Here is a 24,641-nt window from a genome sequence, read left to right on the forward strand (position 1 = left end):
CCTTTCGTCTCCAAGTACTATCATCTCTGCTCCTCTTTCCACATGCTTCCTCTCCACTGAAAATTTTTGGATGGCTTGTGCATATTCTTTCCTATAGGAGGGGATTGGATTGGCCAACCTACTGACCTATTTTCCAGTCTCAGTATTCTATGATTTCCTATATTTTATGTACAAACAGCATATGGTATGGACAGATGTAACATCTAACCTAATAATTTACAGAATAACCTAATTGAAATAAGTTTTATTTAGCTGAAGTCAGTATAAATCAGCTGCTTTATTTTTCTTTTCTCTTTGATTTGCCCTTTCTTTCTTACTTTCAACCCTCATTCTTAATGGAAATTAACTGCCTGAGTGATAATATGCATCCATACATCTTCTCTTTAATGATAACTCCTTGTTTTGCAATCATGCTTGTTTAATCCTGTGCCATTACTGATTAGGCAGATATCTCCCCCCCTCCCCCCTCCAAACACCACTAGAATTCCAAAATTCTTGATTCAGCATATTCTCTGCTTTTGTCATTAACCCAGTAATAACAGATCATATGTTATTATTACCATGGAGATATAAATCTTAAATGGCAGCAGAGAAAGAAAAAGTAGCAATCCAGAAAAATGAAATTATAAAAAACAAATCCAATAGCCTAGGGCTTCTGTGTAATCCACAGTATGCTGCCTCTAACTCATCACCCATATGAAATATGTTGATTTCCCAAAGGAATCCAAATCTTAGAAAATATGTACTTAAGAGTTTGTTCTCATTTTCTCCATTCCTACCGGGTCCTTCTTCATTGCTTCTCCTCAATCCCACAGAATCGTGGGTTATATGTGGGGGCAGTTGGAAGTGGAATGGGTCAGGAAGAATGCCAGAGATGCTATGTGATGAAAAAATGCTTGAGAAGGATTTGTGTTTTTCCCAAGGTTATGTTTAGTACATAATTTCTCCGTGAGGAATTTGGTTTAGAATTGCAGACATGAGAAAAGAGCTTCTGTCTTTTTATTGGCACCTTTTTTTTTCCATTGAAAGATCTCTCTGATATTTTTCTTTAAAAAAAAAATCTTAACCCTTTTGGTGATGTGTTTAAATGTCTTTATTTTGGGGACATATTTAAATGTATTTATTAGCATTGATATTCAACTTCAGGCTAATGTTGAACATTACCTGGTTTTCAGTTCTGTGAAGATAATAAGGCCTTGTCTTAATTATCTCTGCATGCCCACAAGTGCCTAGCTAGTACTTGCACAGTTGATACAAGTACTTTGAATAGTGATGGCAATGAATGAATGAACAATGTTGCATGGAGAAGCAGGTAAATGTTTGATGCCAAAGAAAAAACAAATTGTAGAATTTGGTACAGTGTTCCTTTGTACCATAGAATTGTAGCCAAGACCTCTCCTATCCCCTCCCACCATGGCAGGTTCCTTTTCCCAATTTAACACCAGAGAGCATTAAGCATCTCTCTCTGTGTGTATAGCAATCCTGCAATTAGGGTGCTACACTGTATTAATGCTACATTTGTTTTCCATTGATAATGAACATTAATCTCTCTTCTACATGTGATATATGATCTTCACCTCCCATAATTGGTATATTAGACATTAGTCTAATCTAGTATCAGCTTGATGTTAAATATTTACCATAGTATTTATCTTTCCGTTTTTTGGGTGGTGGGTGGGGAGGAAGTGCTGTTTCATTGATCCTTGTGTTCCCCAATACTCGATTTCCCTTCCTATTGACCTTATACAGGTCCTACCAGTGACAAATTTCCTATGAAAATGTAACAAAGAAAAAGCTTGTCACACCCATAGTTTTAACTTGTCTCTTCCATCAACTGCAGTTTTGCTCTTTCTGCATCTCTGGCAGAGCAGTGTTACTACCATTCCATTTTATTTTCCCAACAATCTCTTATTTTTGCTGACAATGTGAAAGGAAAGAGAATCTGAGATTTCAAAAACCTAGAGAGTAAGGAGACCAGCCTGGTGCCATGTACTTCATGCCCGCTTTAAAAATTCATTGAATCCTGAAAATAGTGGTACCATCCAACCTTTGATTCATCGAATGTTAGGGCTGGAAGAAAGCTTAGCTCTCATCTCATCTGATCTCTCTCATGTTGCAGGTGAGGAGTTGGGGCCCAGAGAGGTGAACTGATTTGCTCCAGGTCACACAACTAGTTTCTGGCAGATTTAGGACTAAAATCTGGGTCACCTTAATCCCAGCACAAGTGTTTCTCCACTACAAACCACTTTGTATGGAAATGACTTTTACTTTTTGTTCAATTTAATGCTAAGTGACAGTTTTACTTTGAAAAGAAGGGGGCTCTTATACCTAGTGCTTCTTCCTATGTTCTATTGTACACTTCTTTGTTGGAAATGAGACTCATTTGAAAAGTAGTGAAGGACAAGAAAAGTGCCACAAGACCAAAGAGAGGTTTGAAGAAGAAGGTAGAATTTGCAAATTATGGGTCAGTGAACTGGACTTCAATTTGCAGCAGAATTCTAGAAAAAATTAAAAAACATAGTTTGTTAGGAAGATATATGTGAAATGCTGCAGAATGAAGTAAATGGGGAAATAATCAGGAAAACAATATACACAATTACTACAACAATGAAAAAGGAGGAGGAGGACTGGGGAGAGAGACAGAGAAACAGAAAAAGAGAGGAGAGACAGATGAGAAAAGAGAAAATGAAAACATTGTGAAAATATAATGGCCAGGTTTGGAGAAAAAAAAATGAGTAAATGTAACTCCCTTCTTTTGTTGAAGAGGTGGGGAGATGGTTGTGGAATCTTGCACATGTGGGATGATGTATTGACTGGTTTCACTGAACTTAGAAAAAAATCTTTGTTACAAGGGAAGGATCACTGGCCAGGAAGGAGAATATACAGAAATTAAAGTGCCATAAAAATGAAAAAACAATAAATTTTTTTTAAAGAATTAGTTTATAAACTTTTGAAAAGGAGAGTGATGATTGCTAATGAGTTCACAAGTCATAAACAAGTTGTACAACCTTAGAATTATGGAATGGTGAACTAAATGAGACCTTGGAAATCAACTTTAATTCGACCTTTTTATAAATGAGGAAACTGAGGTCTAGATTGGCTGTTACTTTCACATGGACACATATAGTTAATAGGTTGCAGAACCAGGACCTGAACCAAGTCTTCAGACTCCAAATCCCATTCTCTTTCCATTACACAATGGTGGATGTCAAATCCTTTGTCCCTATTTGACAGGCTTATAAAACTGGTTGATCAGGGGATTGTCAGGGACATAGTGTTCCTGGATTTCACTAAGGCTTTTGACATTCATGATATCTTTTTGGACAAGATACAGAGTCGTGGGTTTGATGACAGCACAATTAAGTGCTGAAGAAGAATTGAATAAATCCAAACAGGGATGAATGGAGTGGCTATTTACCTGGAAATAGGTCTTCAATAGAGGGCTACCTACATCTCTTATTTACTTTGTGTTAGTGATGACTTGGTGAAAGTACAGATTTATTCTTCTCACATTCTTGGATGGCATGAAGTTGGGAGGGATATACTAAATGACTGAAACCAGTTCCCTCCCCCCAAAAAAAACATTTTAATAAGCAGAAACTTTGAACCAAATTTAATAAGATGAAATTTAAAAGATCAAATGCAAAGTGCTATACTTATTCAAAAAAGCCAACTGTACAAGTTTCAAATGGGAAAAATATGGCTAGACAACAAACAGTTCCTGTTATTTTTTGTAGCTTACACAATCATTATGAGTTGAAAGTATAATCTGACAGCAAAAACAAAGTTAATGCAATCTTATGCTATATTATTATTATTTTTTAAAGCAATCGGGGTTAAGTAACTTGCTCAATGTTACACGGCCAGTTATTTCTGGGTGTGGTGCTAAGTATCTGAGTCCGGATTTGATCCCCAGGTCATCCTGACACTGGAGCCAGTGCTCTTACTGAGCCACCTGGCCGCCCCTAAGCAATTGGGGTTAAGTAACTTGCTCAAGGTTACACGGCCAGGTGTTTCTGGGCTTATGCTATATTATTAAAAGCACTGTGTCCATAACAGGGGACTCTTGAACTTTTCCTTGGTCAAAACACATCTGGAATATTGTGTTCAGTTCTCAGCATCACATTTTCTGAAGGACATTGACAAAGTTGAGCTTGCACAGAGAAAGATGATGATACCTTTGGAGACAAGATAGACATATGCACACTAAATGACCCCACATTTTGTGGGATTGTACCAGATCTACAGAATGAGGATTTGATGAATACATGTGAATTTGAAGGGAGATCTTTCATAGAGGTTCCATTCAATCATTCTGCTTTGGTCAGTCTTCTTCTATGGTCTGGTATTCAGTTCAAGGTACCATACTTTAGGGAGAGCATTGAAAACCTGCAAGGCTAAAGGATGGTGAGGAAACCTAAAACCATTCCCTATAGGGTCAGTTTAAGGAATTGAGATTGCTTAATGGGGAAATGAAGACTTGGAGATATCATAGCTGTTACCAATTGTTTGAAAGGGTATGTTATAGAAGAGGTATTAGACTCTTGTTTATCTTAGTAGGTCAGAGTTAGCCATTGGAAGTTTCAGAGGCAGATTTCAGTTGAATAAACATTTAATAGGCACCTACAAAGTACAAGGCATAGATAGACACTAGGGACAAAAATAAAAACAAAAGTCTCTGCCCTCTCAAAGACTATGCTATTTTACATGATGAATAGCTAGATACTATCATGGAAAGTAAAATGGTGCAAAAATTTTGGGGGAGGTTCTTAAAGGGAAAAAGGTGTAGAATTAACAAAGAACACTATTTCAAAGTTCTTTGGATTTAATAATTTCTGTCTTGATGCTCAGAGCTTTTCCTTAAGGATTGACATTCTCTGACTACCTTCCCCATTTCGTTTTGGAGTGAATTTGTAGGATTCAAAGGATTTTTGATTTAGAGCAGGAAGGGGACCTCAGAGGCCATTTAATCCAGTCTTCTAATTTTCCAGATGAGGAAAATGAGACCCAAGGAGGTTGAGTGAAAATCATAGGATAAATAATTATCTGGAGTAGGTTTTGAACCTAGGTCTTTGAACTCTAGAGAAAGTTTTCTTTCATTTGAAATCAGGATTTTATAGGTCTAGAGTCTACCCTTTTCATTCTCTATTCACACCTTTCTTTATATCTTCTTAGCTCAGTACCTGGCTGTTGTAGGTGCTTAATAAATGTGTATTGACTGGCTACCATTTCAAGCATTTGTTTCCTCAGCTTCTGCTTCCTCTTCACCTTAGGGTTTGAGATTACCTAAATTGTGCTGCTTTGGAAACTGATAAGATATCCAGAGGTACAGAATGGACCTCTATGGGTCGCTACTGCCCCTACACCCCTTTGCCCCAGCTCCCACCATATACAGAATAATGTACAAAGCCACCTGATGTCCACTGTAAGAACTTCATTCCCATCACTTAAGGCTTTGATCCCTGTTTAAAATGCAAATTGCCCTACCAGAAGTAACACTTCAAACTATCATCTGTTTAAATGCTGCTATAAATGAATTTCAGATTTTTTTTTTTCTTGAGGGCTGATTTGAGAGAGAGAAAATGTTTGGAATTAGAGACTAAAGGAATGGGGGGAGAAAAGGTCCCTTCTGCTCTAAATCCTGTTATCAAGCTGAGTTACTGCATTCTCAGGTGCCCCCACCAAACAGTAATTTGTAATTTCTAAGATGACATATGGGCAACATTTTTCCATTCAATTCCACAAACATTTGCCAGGCTCTTGATATGAGCCAAGTATGAGAGAATGGAAGGTAGGGAAATATAATGTATTTAAGTGCTTAAGAGAGCTTCATAAAATCAAATTATTTTGAAAACAAATAAAATAACCAGCAACAGAGTATACCCTCTCTATGCCCTGCAGCAACAGGCTTCCTATTTTATGAGGTTTGGATATAGTCTAACAATTCTGATGTCTCACCAGTCTCCTTAATAAGATTCTCTTGGTATCAGTAACATTATGTCCAAAATGACTCATCACCAGGAGCTCTGGCACCAAGCAATACATCTTTTTGACAGGTAGGTGGTACAGTGGATTGAGTGTTAATCCTGGAGTCAGGAAGACCTGAGTTCAAATCCAGCCTGTGTACTTACTAGCAGTGTGACCTTGGGCAAATTATTAGCCTCTCTAACTCAGTATCCCCATTTGTAAAAGGAGGATAATAATAGTACCTACCTCCCAAGGTTGTTGAGAGGATCAAATGAAGTAGTATTTGTAAAGCACTTAGCACAGTGCCTGGCGGAGGTGCTTTGTTTTCATTCTTTTGGTAGAGGCAGATGGTACAGTAGAAAAAAATACTGGAATTGGAATCAAAGGGTATAGATTCAAATTTTGATGGCCTTGGACAAGTCACCTCTCTGGCCTTGAGTTCCTGATCTATTAAATGAGGGGGTTGGACTTGGAGACCTCTAAGGTCTCCTCCGACTCAAGAACCAAGAATCCAGGATCCCTCCTGATCAATTAAGATTGACATTGATGAATAGATGTCTGATATGAGCATGCTAGTGATAGTTCTAATGCTTCCAAGTGACTTAAAAAATGCTTTTCTTGGTCTCTCTTGGTTTTTCATCTGCCTTAGCAGCATCGTGCAGGGTAAAAGGAATCAGGACCCGTATGCCAATGGTCTAGGATGGCCAGTGAAGGCTCTAACATCCCCAGTCCTGTGGTGCGGCAGATTGACAAGCAGTTTCTGATTTGCAGTATATGCCTGGAACGTTACAAGAATCCCAAGGTACTTCCCTGTCTGCACACTTTCTGTGAGAGGTAAGCAAGCATCCTGGATGTGTGTGTGTGTGTGTGTTTGTGTGTGTGTGTGTGTGTGTGTGTGTGTGGTGATGGAGGCAGCAGTCACAGTGTCCTTCCTTAACCTACAGCAGCCACGCTTTCCCAGAATTCTACAGTTACTCCAAGAGACAATGAGCCTTTTGTTCTCTTGCTAAGACATCTAGTCACATAATCATAAGTTGCCAATTATTTGCTTTATTCAGACAACTGCAATTAAGAAACACCAGCCAAACATCCACCAATTTATTTTGATGAGGGGGTAAGGAGTACAAGATGCTCATCATTCTAGTCATCTTTGAAAATTTTTATTTCACTTTTATCTTTGTTCTTTTCGAAACTGCTTTTGCTAACCACTGGTGCCATGTAGGGAGTTCTTAGTGAGGATCAATTAAAAACCTGCTGCTTCCTCCCACAATGTAAGTCAGATGAAAACATCTATGGATTTGTAAAAGACTCAAGGTCAAAAGGGCAGACCTTCATTCTTCCAGATACTTCAAAAGATATTTTTTTCAAACGTTAGCACTTTATATGCTGAGATTTTATTTCTGTGTGCTGTATTTGAACACCAAAACCAGTTTGTGCATTCCCTAAATATGCAATTTATGTGGAAAATTGTTTTCTGATCCCCTTGTAAGATGCTTCAGGATATCCTAACTCTTTCTACCCACCTCCTTTGTAGAGACCCTGCCTAAGCTCCTGCTGCATGGCGAGGGCCCACTCTGAATAGAAAAGTTCCCCTAAATCACTTTGTCCATTCTGAAGAATAAGAAAATATTTCTCTCTCTTTTGTTAGTTTTGCCATATTACTAATGCAACACAAAAATTTTCTATTAATGAACATTTGCAATTATCAAGCAAGCCTTCTTTTTGATCATAGATAGTAGTTAGATATTCACCCAGTATGGTGGGATTGTTTTTTCTCTTAAAGCATTTATTTAACTATAGTAAAAGTACATTTTCTATGGTAATTGGATATACATAATTTGAAAGTATCTTACTTCCCATTGTAGAGAGAGAAATAGCTTTATAGTAAATCAAGACCTGTCAAAGTTATCCATTCCATGAAAAGATTTCATTTACATTGGCCTTTGCCTGAGTGAAATGTTCTGATAATTGGTTTATTTTGGAAGGCTTAAAGAGCCAAGGATGGTCAGGGAATTTTCTGTTATTGTTATTTTGGTCTGTGGTATTGCCATATCACATTGTGAAATATAATTTTGTTTTGCAGCCTTTTCACAATGAAGTTAGGTTAATAGGAGGCCATCTATATTCCAACCCCCTTACTTGATAGATGTGGAAACTGACTTGCCCAAGGTCACAAAGCTAGTAGGAATCTGTGTTGAGATTTAAAATCAGGTTTTCTGCCTTCAAAACCAGTGTTCTCTGGGGCGGCCATGTGGCTCAGCGAGTAAGAGCACCGGCTCCAGTGTTGGGATGACCTGGAGATCGAGTCCCGGGCTCGGACACTCAGCACCATACCCAGAAATAACTGGCCATGTAACCTTGAGCAAGTTACTTAACCCCGATTGCTTAAAAAAAAAAAAAAGCCAGTGTTCTCTCCATTGTACCACACTAATTCATTTCCATGTCTTCACATGTATCTAGAGGAAAAACTCTGTTGAGTCTTTTCACAAAGCACACGTGGAAAGCTAGTTTTGAAATTTGCAGCTGCTTTCTAAATAGGCTCACGATGTTTGGGGTGTGTGTCAGAACTCTCCAGGAAACTGTGCTTAAATGTGACTTCCCTCCGACTCCCCTCCTTGGCTGTTTGCATCCTGTTGTCTCCCAGCTGGGTTGTAGGATGCTTCAGGGCATCCTTAGCTCTTTCTTCTGCCTTCTGTATTTGTAGGTGCCCTGTCTTAGCTTCTGGGGCTTGGGAAAGTCCAGCTCTAAATAAACCATTGAACTTTTAGTATTAATCCCTAGAATACAAGCTCATTGAAGGCAGGGACTGTTTTCTCTCTTTTATCCTTGGTTCCTGTTGCCTAGGAAGTGCTTGATAAACATTTGATGAATTGACTCTTTTTTTTTCCTCAAAATTTTTATTTAAATTTTAATTTATGGAATAAAACAAGCATTTCCATAACAGTATTGATTTTTTAAAAAGATGATTTTCCATGAAATTGTACATGAAACTGCACATCTGTTATGTGCAACTTGCTAATGCTTTTAAATAACAATAGGTATCGTGTACATTTTTTTCTTCCATATGCAAACTGTTTTTCTTAAGCAATCTGATTTATTTTAAAATTGATGTCAATTTTATTTATTAAAAAATTTAAAAGTCATGGCTTCATTTGTTTAGAGGGGACATTATGTTCTGTAAAGAATCAGGAGTGGAGGGGCATATTGCTGCCTCTGTAGCCAACTCTTCTTTTCCCCATCTCAAGTTCACAGCTGTTCTTTGAAGTTGAACTCGGACTTGATCTTACCCATATCACTTGTAGAAGGTTGTGTTGGTGAGTTATGGGAAGGAGAACCAATCTTTTTCTTAAACGATAAATTATGTTGTTCAACTACTAACCAGCTATCCCTCATGCCTACTTTATGTAAAGTAATGTGTTAGGCACTGTGGAGGGATGTAAAAGAAGCATAATTAATCCAAGTCAAGAAGCACTTATTAAGTGTCTGCTGTGTACCAACTGCAGACCTGTATGTTGGGGATGCAAAACATAAAATAAAAACAATCCTTGTCCTCAAGGGGTTTACATTCAGCTGGGGGCGGGTAGTGTATTTAATATACTTCTTGACATTGAGGATTTTACTCTTTGGCTGATCAACCAAAGTGCTGCTAAAAACTCTAACTTATATGGTACTTACCATTGTTTCATCACAGGTAGGTAGGGCACATGTTATCACATTCATGTTGAGTCTGAGATTCAGAGAGGTTGTGACTTGCCCATGATTGTACAGCTAGTTAGTGTGTGAGTTAGAATTCAAGCCCATGGCGTAAACAGCCAAGTCCAACATCATAACAGCTTATGACCACTGCCTTTCAACTCAAATAGGAAGCTCTTTAGTTTCTAGAACTGATGAGTCAGCATTAGGTAATGGAACAAATGCTGGTCCTGGAGTCAGAACGACCTGGGTTCAAATAATATCTCAGACAATTATTCGTGTACAAGTCATTTCACCCATTGAAACCTGAGTTTTCTGATGTGTAAGGAAGAGTATGATAATACCTATCTCCCCTGATCTTTGAGATGAATGAGATCATGTATGTCGAGTACTTTGCCAGTTAAGCTTTTCTGATAGGGTTTAAGCAGAAATTGTCCTCGGCTTCTCTGCCTATTATTCTTTTATATTACTATAGACTACTGCATATGCAGATAAAAGGAAGGGAAAGGAATAAACACATATCTAAAATCTACTCTGTGCCAGGTAACTGTGCTGAGTGCTGTTTGTAAATAGTATCTTATTTGATCTTCACAACAACCCTGTAAGGTAAGTGCTAGATAAAATGTCTGCTTTTTGTAAATCAATAAAAGTATCATCATTAATGCTTTTATTAATAGTACCACCCTCACAAATTTGTGGAAAAGTTCAAATGAGGGTGTGTGTGTCTGTGTATGTGTGTGTACCTATTTGACCTTCACAACAAATGTACCTTTGTATACACTCACACATACACATGTATATGTAGGGAGGGAGAGAAAGATATATATACACACACATATGTATGTATAACTATATATTACTTTGCAAATATTCAAGTGCTATGTAATTGTGAGCTGCTGTTGGAGGTAGCTGGTGGCATAGTAGAGAAAGCAGTGGGTCTGGAATCAGGAAGACCAGTGTTCAAATTTGGCTTCAGACACATACTAGCTGTGTGACCCCGAGTGAGTCACTTGTCTCCATTTCCTCATATATAAAATGAGGATAATAATAGCATCTACCTCCCAGGGTTGTTTTGATGGTCAAATGAGATAATATTTGTAAAAGCACTTAGCACAGTACCTGCCATACAATTGTTCTTCATTCTTTCACAAAGAGGATCAATGACATCACAAGGATGATGTCTTGACTTGTGTATGAATAAATTTAAATGAGTCAGAGCAGCACAAGTCCTCAGTTTCACTCCTCCAGTCATCAAAGTCCAGCGGCAAGACAAAAATCAAGACATCTGGCAATGGCCCAACTTATAGTGGATGACTTTGGCCCTTCTGAATTAAGGTCTCAGTTTGTCTAGGGCAATGCCCATTCAAGGATTAAGGGCTATTAAAGAAATATTTATTCCCTTCTGTCTTCTTCCCTTTCTTATTATTAATATAGCAAGGTTAATTATAAAAAGTAGCTATTAAAGTACTTTTAGAAAGATGTGTCTATTATATATATACATATACACACATGTATAAAGACATATCTATATATACATATGCATGTATATGTGTATGTGTATTATATATAACCAAAGTTTACTTAAATTCATATTGTCATGCTGGCTTTCCCTTGTGGTTGTTTTTTTCTCTACTAGGTGTTTGCAGAACTACATCCCAGCACACAGTTTAACACTGTCTTGCCCCGTGTGCCGCCAGACCTCCATCTTGCCAGAAAAAGGGGTTTCAGCACTCCAGAACAACTTCTTCATCACAAACCTGATGGATGTGTTGCAGCGAACACCAGGCAGCAATACTGAGGAATCTTCCATCCTGGAGACAGTCACAGCTGTGGCTGCAGGAAAACCTCTCTCTTGCCCAAACCACGATGGAAATGTAAGATGGGGGTCAAGGAAGGAATCTTTCTTCTGGTTAGGATAGAAAATGATATAGTGTACTTACATACAAACACAGTTCAACTCAACAAACTATCTTAAGCACCTACTGTATACACGTTGTTGCTGTTTCAGACCTGTGATCTCTTCTATGGGGGCAGAGGTGGGGGGAAGGAGGGGAGAAGAGAAGAACACTCTCTATCTAATCCATACCGGTACCTCACCTACAGAATTTCCTAGAATATTGAGAAGGGAAGTGACTTGCCTAGAGTCACTTAGCCATTGTGTGTCAGAAGAGGGACTCAATTTAGACTTTCTTTTAGGCAAGTTCTCTATACATGATACCATGTTGTTTCTCAAGGCACTTTCATATACTAACATAATGATAATGATTATTATTATTTTAGATAACATTTATATAATATCTTTAGGGCTGTTTTCCATAAATTATCTCAACTATCTTTTTAAAAGGAAACTTTCTCAATATGACTTGTGAGTTTAGGGTGAAATGGGGAACAAATTTGTCATCTCATGGAAAATCTTATCAACTGTTCTTTAGAAAGTATTTCACACAGGAAAAAGATTCACTTAGCACAAATCCCCTTAACCCCTGGTGAATAGACTAGTAGCTATCGATAAGCTGTGCATATTTTGGGGTGTGTGTGTGTGTGTGTGTGTGTGTGTGTGTGTGTAGAGGAGAGAATGAGGTGAGGCTAGAGATGAAACAAGTTATTTAAATCTCTGTTATAAATAAGTCACTATCCTTGGTGCTGGGAATACTGAGGAAAAATTACAGTCATTGCCATCATGAAATTTTTAATCTACTTGGGAAGATATGAAATATATACAAATAGAGTATGATAGGGACAAAGAAGAGATCCAAAATATTAGAGAAATGTTTAAGTAAAGAGAGATTGCTTTCAGTTGGAAGGATCAGAGTAGGTTTATGGATCCAAAGGCACCTGCTTTTCTTGAAAGAAAATCGAGATTCTGACAAAGAGGAGCCCAGTACAGGGATGAGGGGAAGGGCCACCCAAACACACTGAGATTTGAAATGGCTCAGTGAGTTTCAGATTCAGCTCAGGTGCCAGACTGAAGAGGCGCTAAAATCCACAAACCAGAAAGAACAATGAGCACATCTGTCTTCTGCATTTGTGCTGCAAAGGGTGATTGTGTGTTAGCTTAAGGGCCCGTATGTCTGAATTACTGGAAAATATCCAGGCTCTTGTTAAGAAATTCAGGCTCAAAACTCAAACACATTTTCTCTTACTGATTGGCACAAATGACTATATATAAATTAAGGAGGCCATGATACAAAGGATGATACTTCACAATTTGGGTTTGCATTAAATTGTGAAATGTGTGTGTGTGAGTGTGTGTACATGCCTGTCACCTGCAGTATCTGCTTCCTCCAATCTGTCATCCACACAGTTGCCAAGTTGATATTCAAGGTTTCAGTGTTGGGGCAGCTAGGTGGAGCAGTGAATAGAGCACTGACCCTGGAGTCAGGAGGACCTGAGTTCAAATCCAGCCTCAGACACTTAACTGTGTGACTTTGGGCAAGTCACTTAACCCCATTGTCTTTCCTTCCCCCCTCAAAAAATAAAAAAGACTTCAGTGTAATAGATCAAGAACTAGAAAGAGGGGCGGCTAGGTGGTGCAATGAATAGAGCATGGACTGTGGAGTCAGGGGAACCTGAATTCAAATCTGGCCTCAGACACTTAACATTTAATAGCCATGTAACCTTGGGCAAATCACTTAACCCCAATTGCCCTGCTTTCCCCCCTCCAAAAAAGCAAAAAAATAAAAATACTAGAAAGAGACCACAGGTACTATTTAATCTAACCTCACTTTGTAATGAGGAAACTGAGGACTATGGTGGTTAATTGATTTGCTCAAGGTCACCATAGGTAGTAAGAAGAGATAGAATTTGAACCCTGTTCCTCTGATTCCAGAGCTTTTTCTAATATACCATATTGCTTCTTTAATGTTGAGAGGCTTGACTTATGTCCCTCTCATATTTCACATTCTTTTTGATTAATACTTGAGGACACACACTTAAACACCTTCACTATATAAAAGGCTTCTAAAGTCCCCTTTTTCCTTTTAGATATTTCACTGATGGCTTTTCTTATTTTTATGTCAGTGTGACTTCCCCTGGGGAGTTCCACTAAAAAAGGGGACCTTTGCTTATAGTTGTTGTTTAGTTGTTTTCAATCATATCTGACTCTTCATGACCCCATTTGGGATTGGTTTGGCAAAGACACTGGAGTGGTTTTCTGTTTCCTTCTGCAACTTATTTTACAGATGGAGAAACTGATGCAACAGGGTTTAGTGACTTGCCCAGAGTAACACATCTAGGAAGTGTCCAATCCTGGATTTGAACTCTTAAAGATGAATCTTCCTGATTTAGATTCCAATATTCTATCCACTGTCCCACGTAGCTGTCCTAGGTTGTAGGACAGCTTATAACAGCCATGCAAAACAAATCGATCCATTTATTGTCTCTAAAAAACTATGTCTCATGCTACATTTGTAGTCTGCTACCACTCTGCTGAGAGGTGGGAGAAATCCTACTTCCTTGTTGATACTCTCTTGTTGTGACTGGTCTTTACATTCATCAGAGTTCTGAAGTCTTTCAATGCTATTTTCTTTCACATTATTATATTTGGTTTTTTGTTAGTCATTTTCAGTCCTGTCCAACTCTTCATGACCCCATTTGGGGTCTTCTTGGCAAAGATTGGAGCGCTTTTGCCATTTCCTTCTCCACCCCATTTTATAGAGGAAGAAACCGAGGCAGGCAGGGTTAAGTGACTTGCCCAGGGTCACACAGCTAGGATGTGTCTATGGCCAGATTTGAATGCAAGAAGATGAGTCTTCCTGACTGCAAACCTTAGAGTTGTCCTAATTTGCAGTTTTTCTTGAATTAGAAAATTGGAGAATTCATTCCTATGATTCTTGATAGCTTACATTTCTTCTTTTGAAAATTCCCTGTTCATAATCTTTGACCATTTGTTGATTGAAGAATGAATCTTCTTATATATTTGTAGTAATTCCCTATATATCTTATGTATCAAACCTTTATCAAAGATATTTGGTAAGAAAATTGTTCCTAGTCAGCTGCTTCTCTTCTAATTTTAGCTACACTAATTTTGTACATGCAAATACTTTTAAATTTTACTTTTCAATTGTCTCATATCTTTTATGATTATGTCTGACCCTAAGAATTCTTTTCCTAGTCATTTGAACAAGGTACCTCCTTCCATTCTCATCTAAATTTTTTTATATATGTTTTTGGTTGTGGATTCATTTGGCAATTAATGTGGTATATGGTGTATGAAGTTAATCTAAATTTAATTTCTGCCAAGCTTTTCTATTGTTTCTTCATTATCAATTATGATAAAAGATCCAAAAATTGTCATTGAAATTATCTGAATTGAATTGTGGATCTCTAGTATTTCAGAGAATAGTTCCATTGTTATTTCTTTTAATTGGGAAAATGGACACCTCCAAAGGGTTAGAAAATTTGGCCCAGTGACACTGATCCCCAGGATATTAGGACATGTCTGTTGAGCATCAAAAGGACAGGTGCTATCAGGATAGTTATTTCTTCTACTGGTACAGATTATAAGTTCTCTATCCTTTTGAAGGCATTTTTAATAAGGCTACCCTTAAACCCCCACTTTTCCTGCCAAAAAAAAATCTCATTAGCTAGTGGTTACCTCTTTGTCGACAAACCTTTCTGCACTTGACCAAATCTGTTTTTGGACATGATCCCTCACTTTCCATTCTTAAAGCCTTTCCTAGATTGTGCTCACTAAGTGGCACAATGGATAGAGTATTGGACTTGGAGTCAGGAAGATCTGAGTTCAAATCCTGCCTCAAACATCTACTAGCTATGAGACCCTGGGTAAATCATGTAACCTCTCTCGTCTTCAATTTCCTCACGTCTTAATGTTGTTAAGCACCTACCTCAAGGTCGTTGTGAGGATCTAATCAGATAACATGCTAGTAAATTATGAGGATGATGCATGCATTAAGTGCCTTCTTTATGTCAGGCATTGTGCTTAAGAACTTTACAAACATTATCTCATTTGATCCTCACAACAACTCTGGAGGTAGGGGCTAATTTTATTCCAATTTTACATTAGAAGAGACTAAGGCAGACAGAGGGCTGAGGTGACTTGCCTGGGGTTGCATAGGCACTAATAGAAGTAGTCAGCATCCAAGGCTGGATTTGAACTCAGTTCTTACTGATTTTAGTCCCAGTATTGTATCTACTTTGCCACCTAGCCATGATGACAAAGCATTATAAAAAGGACTTAATGGATTTAATGGACTTTAATAATGACTTTGGTAGCCCTCCCCACTTCCCAAAGACTTGGGACTCACACAGTCTGGGTTCAATACTAGAATTTCACCCCAAAAGATCATAGTCTCTTTTTGACTCCCTGTTCCTCCACCTTTACAAATCATTGTAGACTACCATTGACTCATAGGTTTAGGGCTAAAAGAGACCAGGTAACCACAGTCACTTTGTATAATTATTCTTGATCATTTGTGTTTGACTCTTTGTGACCCCTGTGGGTTTTTTCTCGGCAAAGACACTGGAATGGTTTGCCATGTTCTTCTCCAGCTCGTTTTTTACAGATGAGGAAACTTGAGAAAAGCAGGGGAAAGTGACTTGAACTCAAGAAGATGAGTTTTCCTGACTTCAGGGTTAGTGCTCTGTCCACCGTACCACCTAGCAGCTTCACTTTACAGATGGACAAATCAAGGCCCAGAGAGCTTAGGTGTTTGCCCTCAGTCACATGAGTAGTAGGAGCAGAACTAGGATTCAAAACCAGTACAATACTCTTTCCACTAAACTTTACTTTTTCTGTAAAATGAGGGGATTGAACTTGATGGCTTCTGGGGTCCCTTCTAGCTCTGAATCTATGATCCCATGGCAATGCTATGAGTGGTAGAAGCGTGTGAATCCATAGAAGACCCTGAAAGAAGATTGAAGAGAATCAGGATATAACCTTGATACAGATTTGTACATCTTACTCGTGTTTTAGCCAGTGTAAACAGTAAACTGTAGCAGTCCTTGCTCTTTCCTCTCTCCACTTTTTAGAATGGGAATGAAAGTACCACCTGCCTCTTAGTGTTGTAAGGAAAGTATTTTGTAAGCCTGAGAGGATTAATATACACTGTTTTTATTCTATGGGGTGTTGCCCATTTCAAAGACGTTGTGATTCCAGTTGAGAGTTTCTGAGTGAGAAGTACATAGAAGTTAGCAGCAATATGTTTCTGTTTTATGTAAAAGAAATCTTAAAAATGCATCCAATGCCAATAAAGCCACTTCTGTAGAAGGAGTGGATGGTGATAAACATACACCCAATAATGGAGAGAAGGTGGAAAACATTCACAAATGATGGAGTTAAAAGAAAACACCAGGAAGTACACAGAATTTATAAGGACTAGAAAAGGTTAAATCAAATCCAGGCAGCAAGCCAGAGGGCAGAAAAATCTATGACCTACTCCCTCAAGTCCTGTTCATCTCATTTAGCAGAAGAGAGTTTGCAATTCCTGAGCCAACATCTTTGAGTAATTACAAATTTTTGCTTTAAAAAGAAAAAAAATACACACATGCTTTTCTATATACTTCAAAGTTTCTCTTTTCTCTCTTTCTCTTTGTTGATAATCAACAGTGTGGTATGATTCAATCAGTATTTATTCAGTATTTCCTATATTAGTTGCCAGCTTTAGAGAAGGAAGGGCCCCACAAGCCTAAATGATTGGGGAGGGAAGGGTGATCGTGATCCTTGAATGGAGCCTGGGATTCTAAGAAATGAAGAGAGCATTCCAAACATGGAATCAGAAGATGACAGATTGTTTATGGGGAAAAAAGAAATAGGCTAGTGTTCCTAAAAAGTAGAGAGGGTGAGTGGGGTTGGTGTGAAATAAATCTGGAAGCATAGAAAAAAATCAGACCGTGAAGGCTTTACATGTCAAACTGAGGAAGTTTCATTTTATCCTAAACTCATAAGGTACATAAGTACTGTCTATACACATATATACATGCACATACATGTATATACATATACATGTAGGTATGTGTGATTAAGCTGTGTGTACATGCATGTATATGTGTAATTATACTGTATATGTATGCACATATAGGCATGTGTGTATACACACATGGGTAGGTATATACATATATACATGTATGTCTATAATGTATAATCTATATGCTCTGTTTTACACCTATGGTTGTTTTAATATCACCATAATTTTATAATAGCTGTTATAGGTATGTACAAATTCATAGAATGTAAAAACTCAAAGTGACCTCACAATTAAACCTTTGAGTTGACCTTCTACCAACTTTACAGATGAAGAAATTGAGAGTTAGAGAGACAAGTGACTTGCATGTGGTCCCCACAGCTAGGATGTATCACAGGGGAGATTTGAACCCAGGTATCCTGATTCCAAATGCAGTGGCTTTTCTCCTATATACCACAATTTCTATTAGTGTGGAAAAGGCTAGTGGAATTTAGTGAGAGTAAAATTTTCCATAGGCTGAATTTCCAAGTTACCACAGCAATGTAGGAATGGCTAAAATTGACAGCCTTCGTCAATTTCTGTGGTTCTTTGGGGAAGAGAGGACAGTATGGGAGGGAAAAAAGACAGAGAATTGAAAAGAGATGTTCTGCTAGATCCTGAAGACCAATTAAGCTACAGGAGGTAGGGGGGGATCCTGGAAATGACCGGTGCACAGAATTAGGCCCAAGCCTTGAATCCCTAGTTTATTTGCCATTTTATGAAGAGGTTAAGAGGTTTCAACTTCAGCCGAGTTAAAAACACATTTTAAAAAGAGCGTTTATTTTATTATTTTCTTATTTGTGCCAGAAATCATATGCCATCATTATCACCATTCCAGTTGCCTAAGTCCTCTCTGAAGAGCAGATCTTCCCCAAGAGAAAAATAAACTCATTCTTTGTTAAGTCACATAAGTCTTTGAGTGCTGGGGTTCTTCACATTGTAAAATTTTATATTCCACCAAGAGCCTTTGAAAAATTAGTAGCATATGATTTGAGTTATCTTGTTGTTTCCTTGAGGAGGGCAGCTGGGGGCCACTGTGGTTTCTAGGCAGCTGGCTTCCATATATATACCCACATGGAAATAGATCTTCTCTTCTGCATCACAGATAAAATCAATCACTGCAACTAAGTGCCAGGGTAAATCACTTAAAACAATTCAGGAGTCTGAAAGTTAATAAAACAGGTCCATTTACAATATACCAGGAGGCTGCTTGATACAGATTAGGACATGAGGACCAGATCTCATCATCTATTCGAAATACTCTGAGGCTATCTGGCTTCAAATTAAACTATCTTGGTACACAGTCTGAATAAAAAGTAAAAAAATGAGAATTCTGCCCTGGCAGAACACATAGACCAAAAGGATTCTCCGTCCACAGGGCAGCCATGTTCTTTCTTAGTTAGCTTTATGCCTCACAAACCAACCAGGGGATGGAGATCACCTTTTACACGGACCTGCTTGTTTGAGTGTCAGACCACCAAATAAGGTAAGTTGCTTGAGTCTCAGACTGACAAAGAATTTAAAATGTGTAATCTAGTTCAATCTAATCAGCATTTGTTAAATTGCCTAATATGTGTGAAGTACCTAGGACTAAAGACACAAAAGAAAAATGGATAACTCATTTGAAATGACCCATTCCCAGCCTCTAGAACTAATTTTAGAGGTCTGGTTTAGTTATTTTTGTGGAAAGAGACTGAATTTAGACTCAGAAGACATGGGTTTGAATTTCCTTACCCTAGTGGAACTGTCTAGGTCTACTTCTCTACTTTAAGAAATGCAATTATATTTTTGTCAAAGTAAATTCTCAGAGAGACAGTAGGTGCTAAAATTTTACTCAGGAGTTGGATATGAGTGGTTCTTTCTTCTCACCACAACAATTCCATTCAGTATGCATTTTTTCTGGAGATGATCTATGAACTTTTTCAAATGATATTTCATTTTCTATACTCAGAAGTTCTGAGCAGTTCTTACAGCTAGGTGATGCAGTGTATAGAACACTGGGGCTGGAGTCCAGAAGACTAGAGTTCAATTCATCCTCAGATACTAGCTGTGTGACCCTGGGCAAGTCACTTAACCTTGTTTGCCTCAGTTCCTCATTATAAAATGTTCTAGAGAAGGAAATGGTAAATGACTCCAGTATCTTTGCCAAGAAAACCTCAAATTGGATCAGAAAGAGCTGGGCACAATTGAAACAACAAACAACAATAACAATTGTTATATTTTGTTGTTATTGTTGTTTCCCATATTGTTGAGATTTTGTTGTTGTTCTATCATGGTCTGGGAGACTGATGATCCTTAGGTTGTCTCCACACATACTTTCTTCAAGATCTGTCTGTTTTGCTCATGTAGTGAGAATATTGTCCTTTAGTATCATTGTTTATTGCTCCTTCTAGGTTGTCCTTGTCTGTGCATTCATATTCCCAGTCTGTTGTTTCTTTGGTGAGACTTGCTGCTGCAGATTTCACTTTTTCTATTCCGCCCATCATTTTTGCTGTGCAGGCTATAAATTCTATTCTTGTAATGCTCATGTCTCTTTTGAACCACTTAAGAACAGTGCATTGTGGTTCTGTATTTTCCTCACATTCTACAGGGTCCTCTCTCATTAAAGTATTAGATCATTTTCCTTTATTTCACAGTATTTATTCATAGTTGCCTGAACTCATTTACTAGGTCTGGAGGCCATATTTCCTTCTGTTGTTATTGTTTTCTCTGTTGATTTATCTACTTACATTCAAGGTCTTTGAGTTTTCTTCTTTACTGAAATCTTTGTTAATTTCAGTCTATTTCTGACTTTCTTCTGATGATGGTGGTTTCCTTGGAAACTGGATCTCAAAGCATATCAGCCTCCTCCTACTCTGGGCAATTTATGGTTTGTGGGCTTAGGTGTCTGCCCTAAGTGACTTTTGGGTAGATAGGTCTAATCCCAGCTGGATACTGAGATCTTTCCCGTTGACTTAGTGGATTACTGCACAGCTCCTTATGCATATGCATTCATGCACACACACACCCACACACCATATCCTGTCCTCATATCCTGTTCCAGTCTATTTGTTTCTCAGTTCTCTGACTCAGCACTGGCTGTTCAGATTGCTGCCCTCTGATGTTACTGCCTGCAATTGAGTAGTCAGATCTTGGCAGCACTGGTACTGTAGGGTTGCCTGACTAGCGCAGTCATGGCAAAGCAAACTCTGAAGCCTGGAGCTGGGGTCTTCATAGACAATGGAAAGAGAGAGGGCGTGGAGGTAGGGTTGGGTTTTGCTGCAAACCTGTGCATGAGAAGAGGGGGAGAGGATGCTTAGGATCAGTGAGCTGGGGTTTGGTTTTTTTTAACCTTCTTTTGAATTCTGAGTGTCCTAAATCATGGAAATAACTAAAGTTGCTTTATCTTTGGCATATAACTTCTGTTTTGGAGAGGTTTGAGAGATTGTGGGGATCAGAGAAAATTCTAGTCTTCCATCTTGATGTTCATATGACCCAGAAGTCTTCCCGATAAACACTTATATGATAAGCATATACAAGGGGCAGCTAGGTGGCACAGTGCATAGATTTCTGGGCCTGGAGTCAAATAGATTTCTGAGTCCTGAGTTCAAATCTGGCCTCAGAGCCTTACTAGCTGTGTGACCTTAGGCAAGTCACTTAACCCTTTTTGCCCCAATTTCCACATCTGTCAACTGAGTTGGAAAAGGAAATGGCAAACCATTTCAGTATCTATGCCAAGAAAACCCCATATGGGGTTACGAAGAGTTGGACGTCACTGAATTGGCCTAACAACCACCATAAGCACATACGAAGCAGTGTAGTAGGCACTGGGGATGTAGATTTAAAAAGTGAAAATAGGGGTGGCTAGGTGGCACAGTGAGTAGAACACTGGCCCTGTAGTCAGGAGGACCTGAGTTCAATTGCGGCCTCAGACACTTAACACAAAAACTAGCCGTGTGACCTTGGGCAAGTCACTTAACCCCAATTGCCCTCCAAAAACAACAAAAAAAGTGAAAATAAAAACAATCTTTGCTCTCAAGGTACTTGAATTCTACTAAGGGGGCAGGGTATTCTACTAAGTAATTCTACTAAGGTGCAACATATATATTGATAAAAAAACACAGAATATATACAAAAATTATTTCAGGAGAAAGAGTTATAGGGGAGACATCAGCAAAGTCTTCATATAGGAGGTAGGAAGTGAGTTGGACTTTGAAAGAAGCTTAGGATTCTGTGGGGCAGGGGTGAAGAGGGAAAACATACATCAGAGATAGAACATCATGTATAGGGACCACCTCACTAACCAAACTAGTTGGACCATCAGATGTGCAAAGGGAAGTCATGTACAGTAAGCCTAGAAAGGTTTCCTAGATCCTGGATTGTAAAGGGCTTTAAATGTCAAATGGAAGAGTCTGTATTTTAATCTCAAGGCAATTGCCCACTGAAGATATCTGAGTAAGGGGGTGGACGTGATCAGACTTAGATTTCAAGAATATCAATTAGGCAACTGTGGAAAATGAATTGGAGAAAGAAAAAACTGAAAACTTGTTTTTTTTATTCTAAGGTCTATTTAGATCATTGACTTTTGTCCTATCTTTTATCCCACCACCCTACAGGTCTAGATTGTTTTCGCTGGGTCTTCCTCCCTTCCTTTTTTTGTTTTGTTTTGAAGAATTCAGGAGTTAAGTGTCTTGCCCAGGGTCTCACACAACTAGGTAGTGTCTAAATCTGGTTTTGAACTGAGGTCCTCCTAACTCCAGGGCCTGTGCTCTATCCACTGCACCACTTAGCAACCCCCCAATTCATTCTTTATAGCAGGACTTGCTGCCTCTAGGTCTGTCCCACAGCCCTATTAACCATATCATTTTTAGCAACCACAACTCAAAAAACAAAGGCTTGCTAGTAATAACAACAGTAGCTGGCATTTATATAGCATTTTATAGTACAAAGAAGTGTAGGAATTGGCTACTTCTGAAATACTGTGGGACGGTGGCCATATCCCCCACCCCACCCCCCAAATGCCACATTGAGTCTGGGCAATACCCCAGGCACACTGGTGGACAAGTTTACATCTCTTCCGCTGACTCCCTAGTTGCAGTGAGGATGAGGTAAAAGAATTTATCCCCTCCCTCCCTCCACCTCCCCCCCCCCAACACACATGCTGTGATGGGAAGAAATCCCATTAGCTCTATGGGAGGTAGGAAGCAGAGGAAGAGCTTCCCATTGCTAGTGTACATGATCCAAGTTTTGTCAGGGGAGATCTCTTTAATTTTCTGTGACTTTGACCTCCTTCTTCAAACTGGGTCCCCTTATGGTAGTGATAGCACAGGATTATTGTGAGCCAGAACAATTGTGAATGAAGGCATTTTACAATTGCTGGGTATGAACAAACTGGAAAATAATGCATTCATCTTTTGGAGGCAAACTAGAGTTGTCAGGCCCATAGGAACTACATTGGCTAGTGACATGTTCCCAAAAGTCCCCCAAGCAGAGACAAAGAAGAAAATTGCATATGAGGGGGAAAACCCTACTTTTTTCAATATTGTTTTTTGTTTTGCTTGAAAAAATGTGGGTTATGAATGTTTTTTAGAATAACTAAAACACCTAAGACAGTACTACTATTACTTGTGTGATTTTTAAATATTAAGTACTTAAATTATTCCTATGTAAAATTTTCTGTAATATCAGATCATCATAATTTATGTCCACAGAGGACCAGAGCATGACATAATTCAAATGCAAGAGCAGGATTTCTTTTTGTTTCCAACAGGCACTAGCAATATTTTTTAAATTTTTTTTTGATTTTTATATACTTTTTTTTTACCTCAAACTTCATCCCCATTGAACTCTCTCTGAAATGAAGAGAAAGTTAAGTAAAACCAACTATAACATGACAACTGTGTCTGACAATGTATACCATATTCTTCATCCATAACTCCCCACTACTGAGATGAAAGAGTTGTGATCCATTATCAATCAGTTATTTGGGACCAAGATTGGTCATCAACATTAATTGTTCTGTGATAGCCTTTTAATGTTATTTTTATGTACAGTATTCTAATTATTGTTTGTCTTATCCTTCTGCCTCTGATTGGTTAACTCTGTATCAGTTCATATAAGTCTTCCATTGTTTCTCAGAATTCTTCCTACGGATTATTTCTTATAGCACAATGAAAATAGTAACTGTTTCTCTTTTGGTCAAAAACCCTGAGGGTCTTCCCCTCCCGGTTTGATTTTTTTTTTTCTTTAATTAAAGGGACCATCCATTGACTCACTTCTTAAAGAGACCTATTCACTGAATGGGCATTGCCTCACTCAAAATGAGAACCTAAAAAGACCTTAGCTTAAAAAGGCCAGGGTCTCCCATCTTGCATCATGGACCATCTCTAATCATCCTGATGAATATCAGGCCACTGGATCCAGATGGTTCTGGAGGAGAAAGTGAGGCTGGTGATCTTGCACAGGTCTACTTCACTCAAATCCAAGTCAACTGCAGTTCATGCCATCATTCCCTGATGTCATGGTCCTCTTCAAGAACAAAGGACAAACACGTAGCACAATAATACTACATTATGTTCATATATGAAAATTTGTTCAGCATTCTTCAATTAATGGGCACACCCCCCTTTACCTAGTTTTTGCTACCACATAAAGAAACATTGACAATTAAATAAGGGAAGGAGATGGGCTGAGAACCTTCTTTGCTTGAAATCTTACTTTTATTGATTTTTGATCTAGAAGTTGGTGACTCTATTGGGAACCCAACAGTGTAGCATCAATTTACTTGAAGATGGAAATGTAAGTGATGATAGCGTGCTGAATTTGACTGGATTGCAAAAGAAACAGCACACTTAGGTCTTGCTTTTGGAAAGACTCTTTCCAGTGTTACAGAATGCTGAAAGTATCTTTGATGCTTGGGCCAGGAATAAAGCTTGGGAGTCTGCCAAGTGCATTCATCCTGCAACCTATTGCCAAGAGACCTTTGCATGAGAGTCTCTGGTTCCTTTTATTCCGTCTGCTTTAGATTCCTCTACTTTCCAC

General features: G+C 38.5%; 1 protein-coding gene across 10 annotated transcripts in view; it reads left to right on the forward strand.

The window, feature by feature from the left end:
* TRIM2 (tripartite motif containing 2) overlaps positions 1 to 24,641 on the forward strand; it is a 144,205-nt gene that overhangs the window by 72,683 nt on the left and 46,881 nt on the right. For 6 of the 10 annotated variants that reach the window (XM_069105573.1, XM_069105570.1, XM_069105567.1 and 3 more), the window contains exons 2-3: positions 6,620 to 6,801; positions 11,297 to 11,534. In XM_069105573.1, coding sequence (XP_068961674.1) covers positions 6,668 to 6,801; positions 11,297 to 11,534 — 372 coding nt within the window. In that variant the 5' untranslated portion in view covers positions 6,620 to 6,667. Of the gene's footprint in view, positions 1 to 6,616; positions 6,802 to 11,296; positions 11,535 to 24,641 lie in introns of all 10 variants that reach the window. The other 4 variants (XM_069105571.1, XM_069105574.1, XM_069105569.1 and 1 more) reach the window with 1 other exon arrangement.

Source organism: Petaurus breviceps, unplaced genomic scaffold (assembly GCF_028583685.1).
Source record: "Petaurus breviceps papuanus isolate PSGF00001 unplaced genomic scaffold, PetGlider_PUasm1.0 76, whole genome shotgun sequence".
Classification (NCBI taxonomy): domain Eukaryota; kingdom Metazoa; phylum Chordata; class Mammalia; order Diprotodontia; family Petauridae; genus Petaurus; species Petaurus breviceps.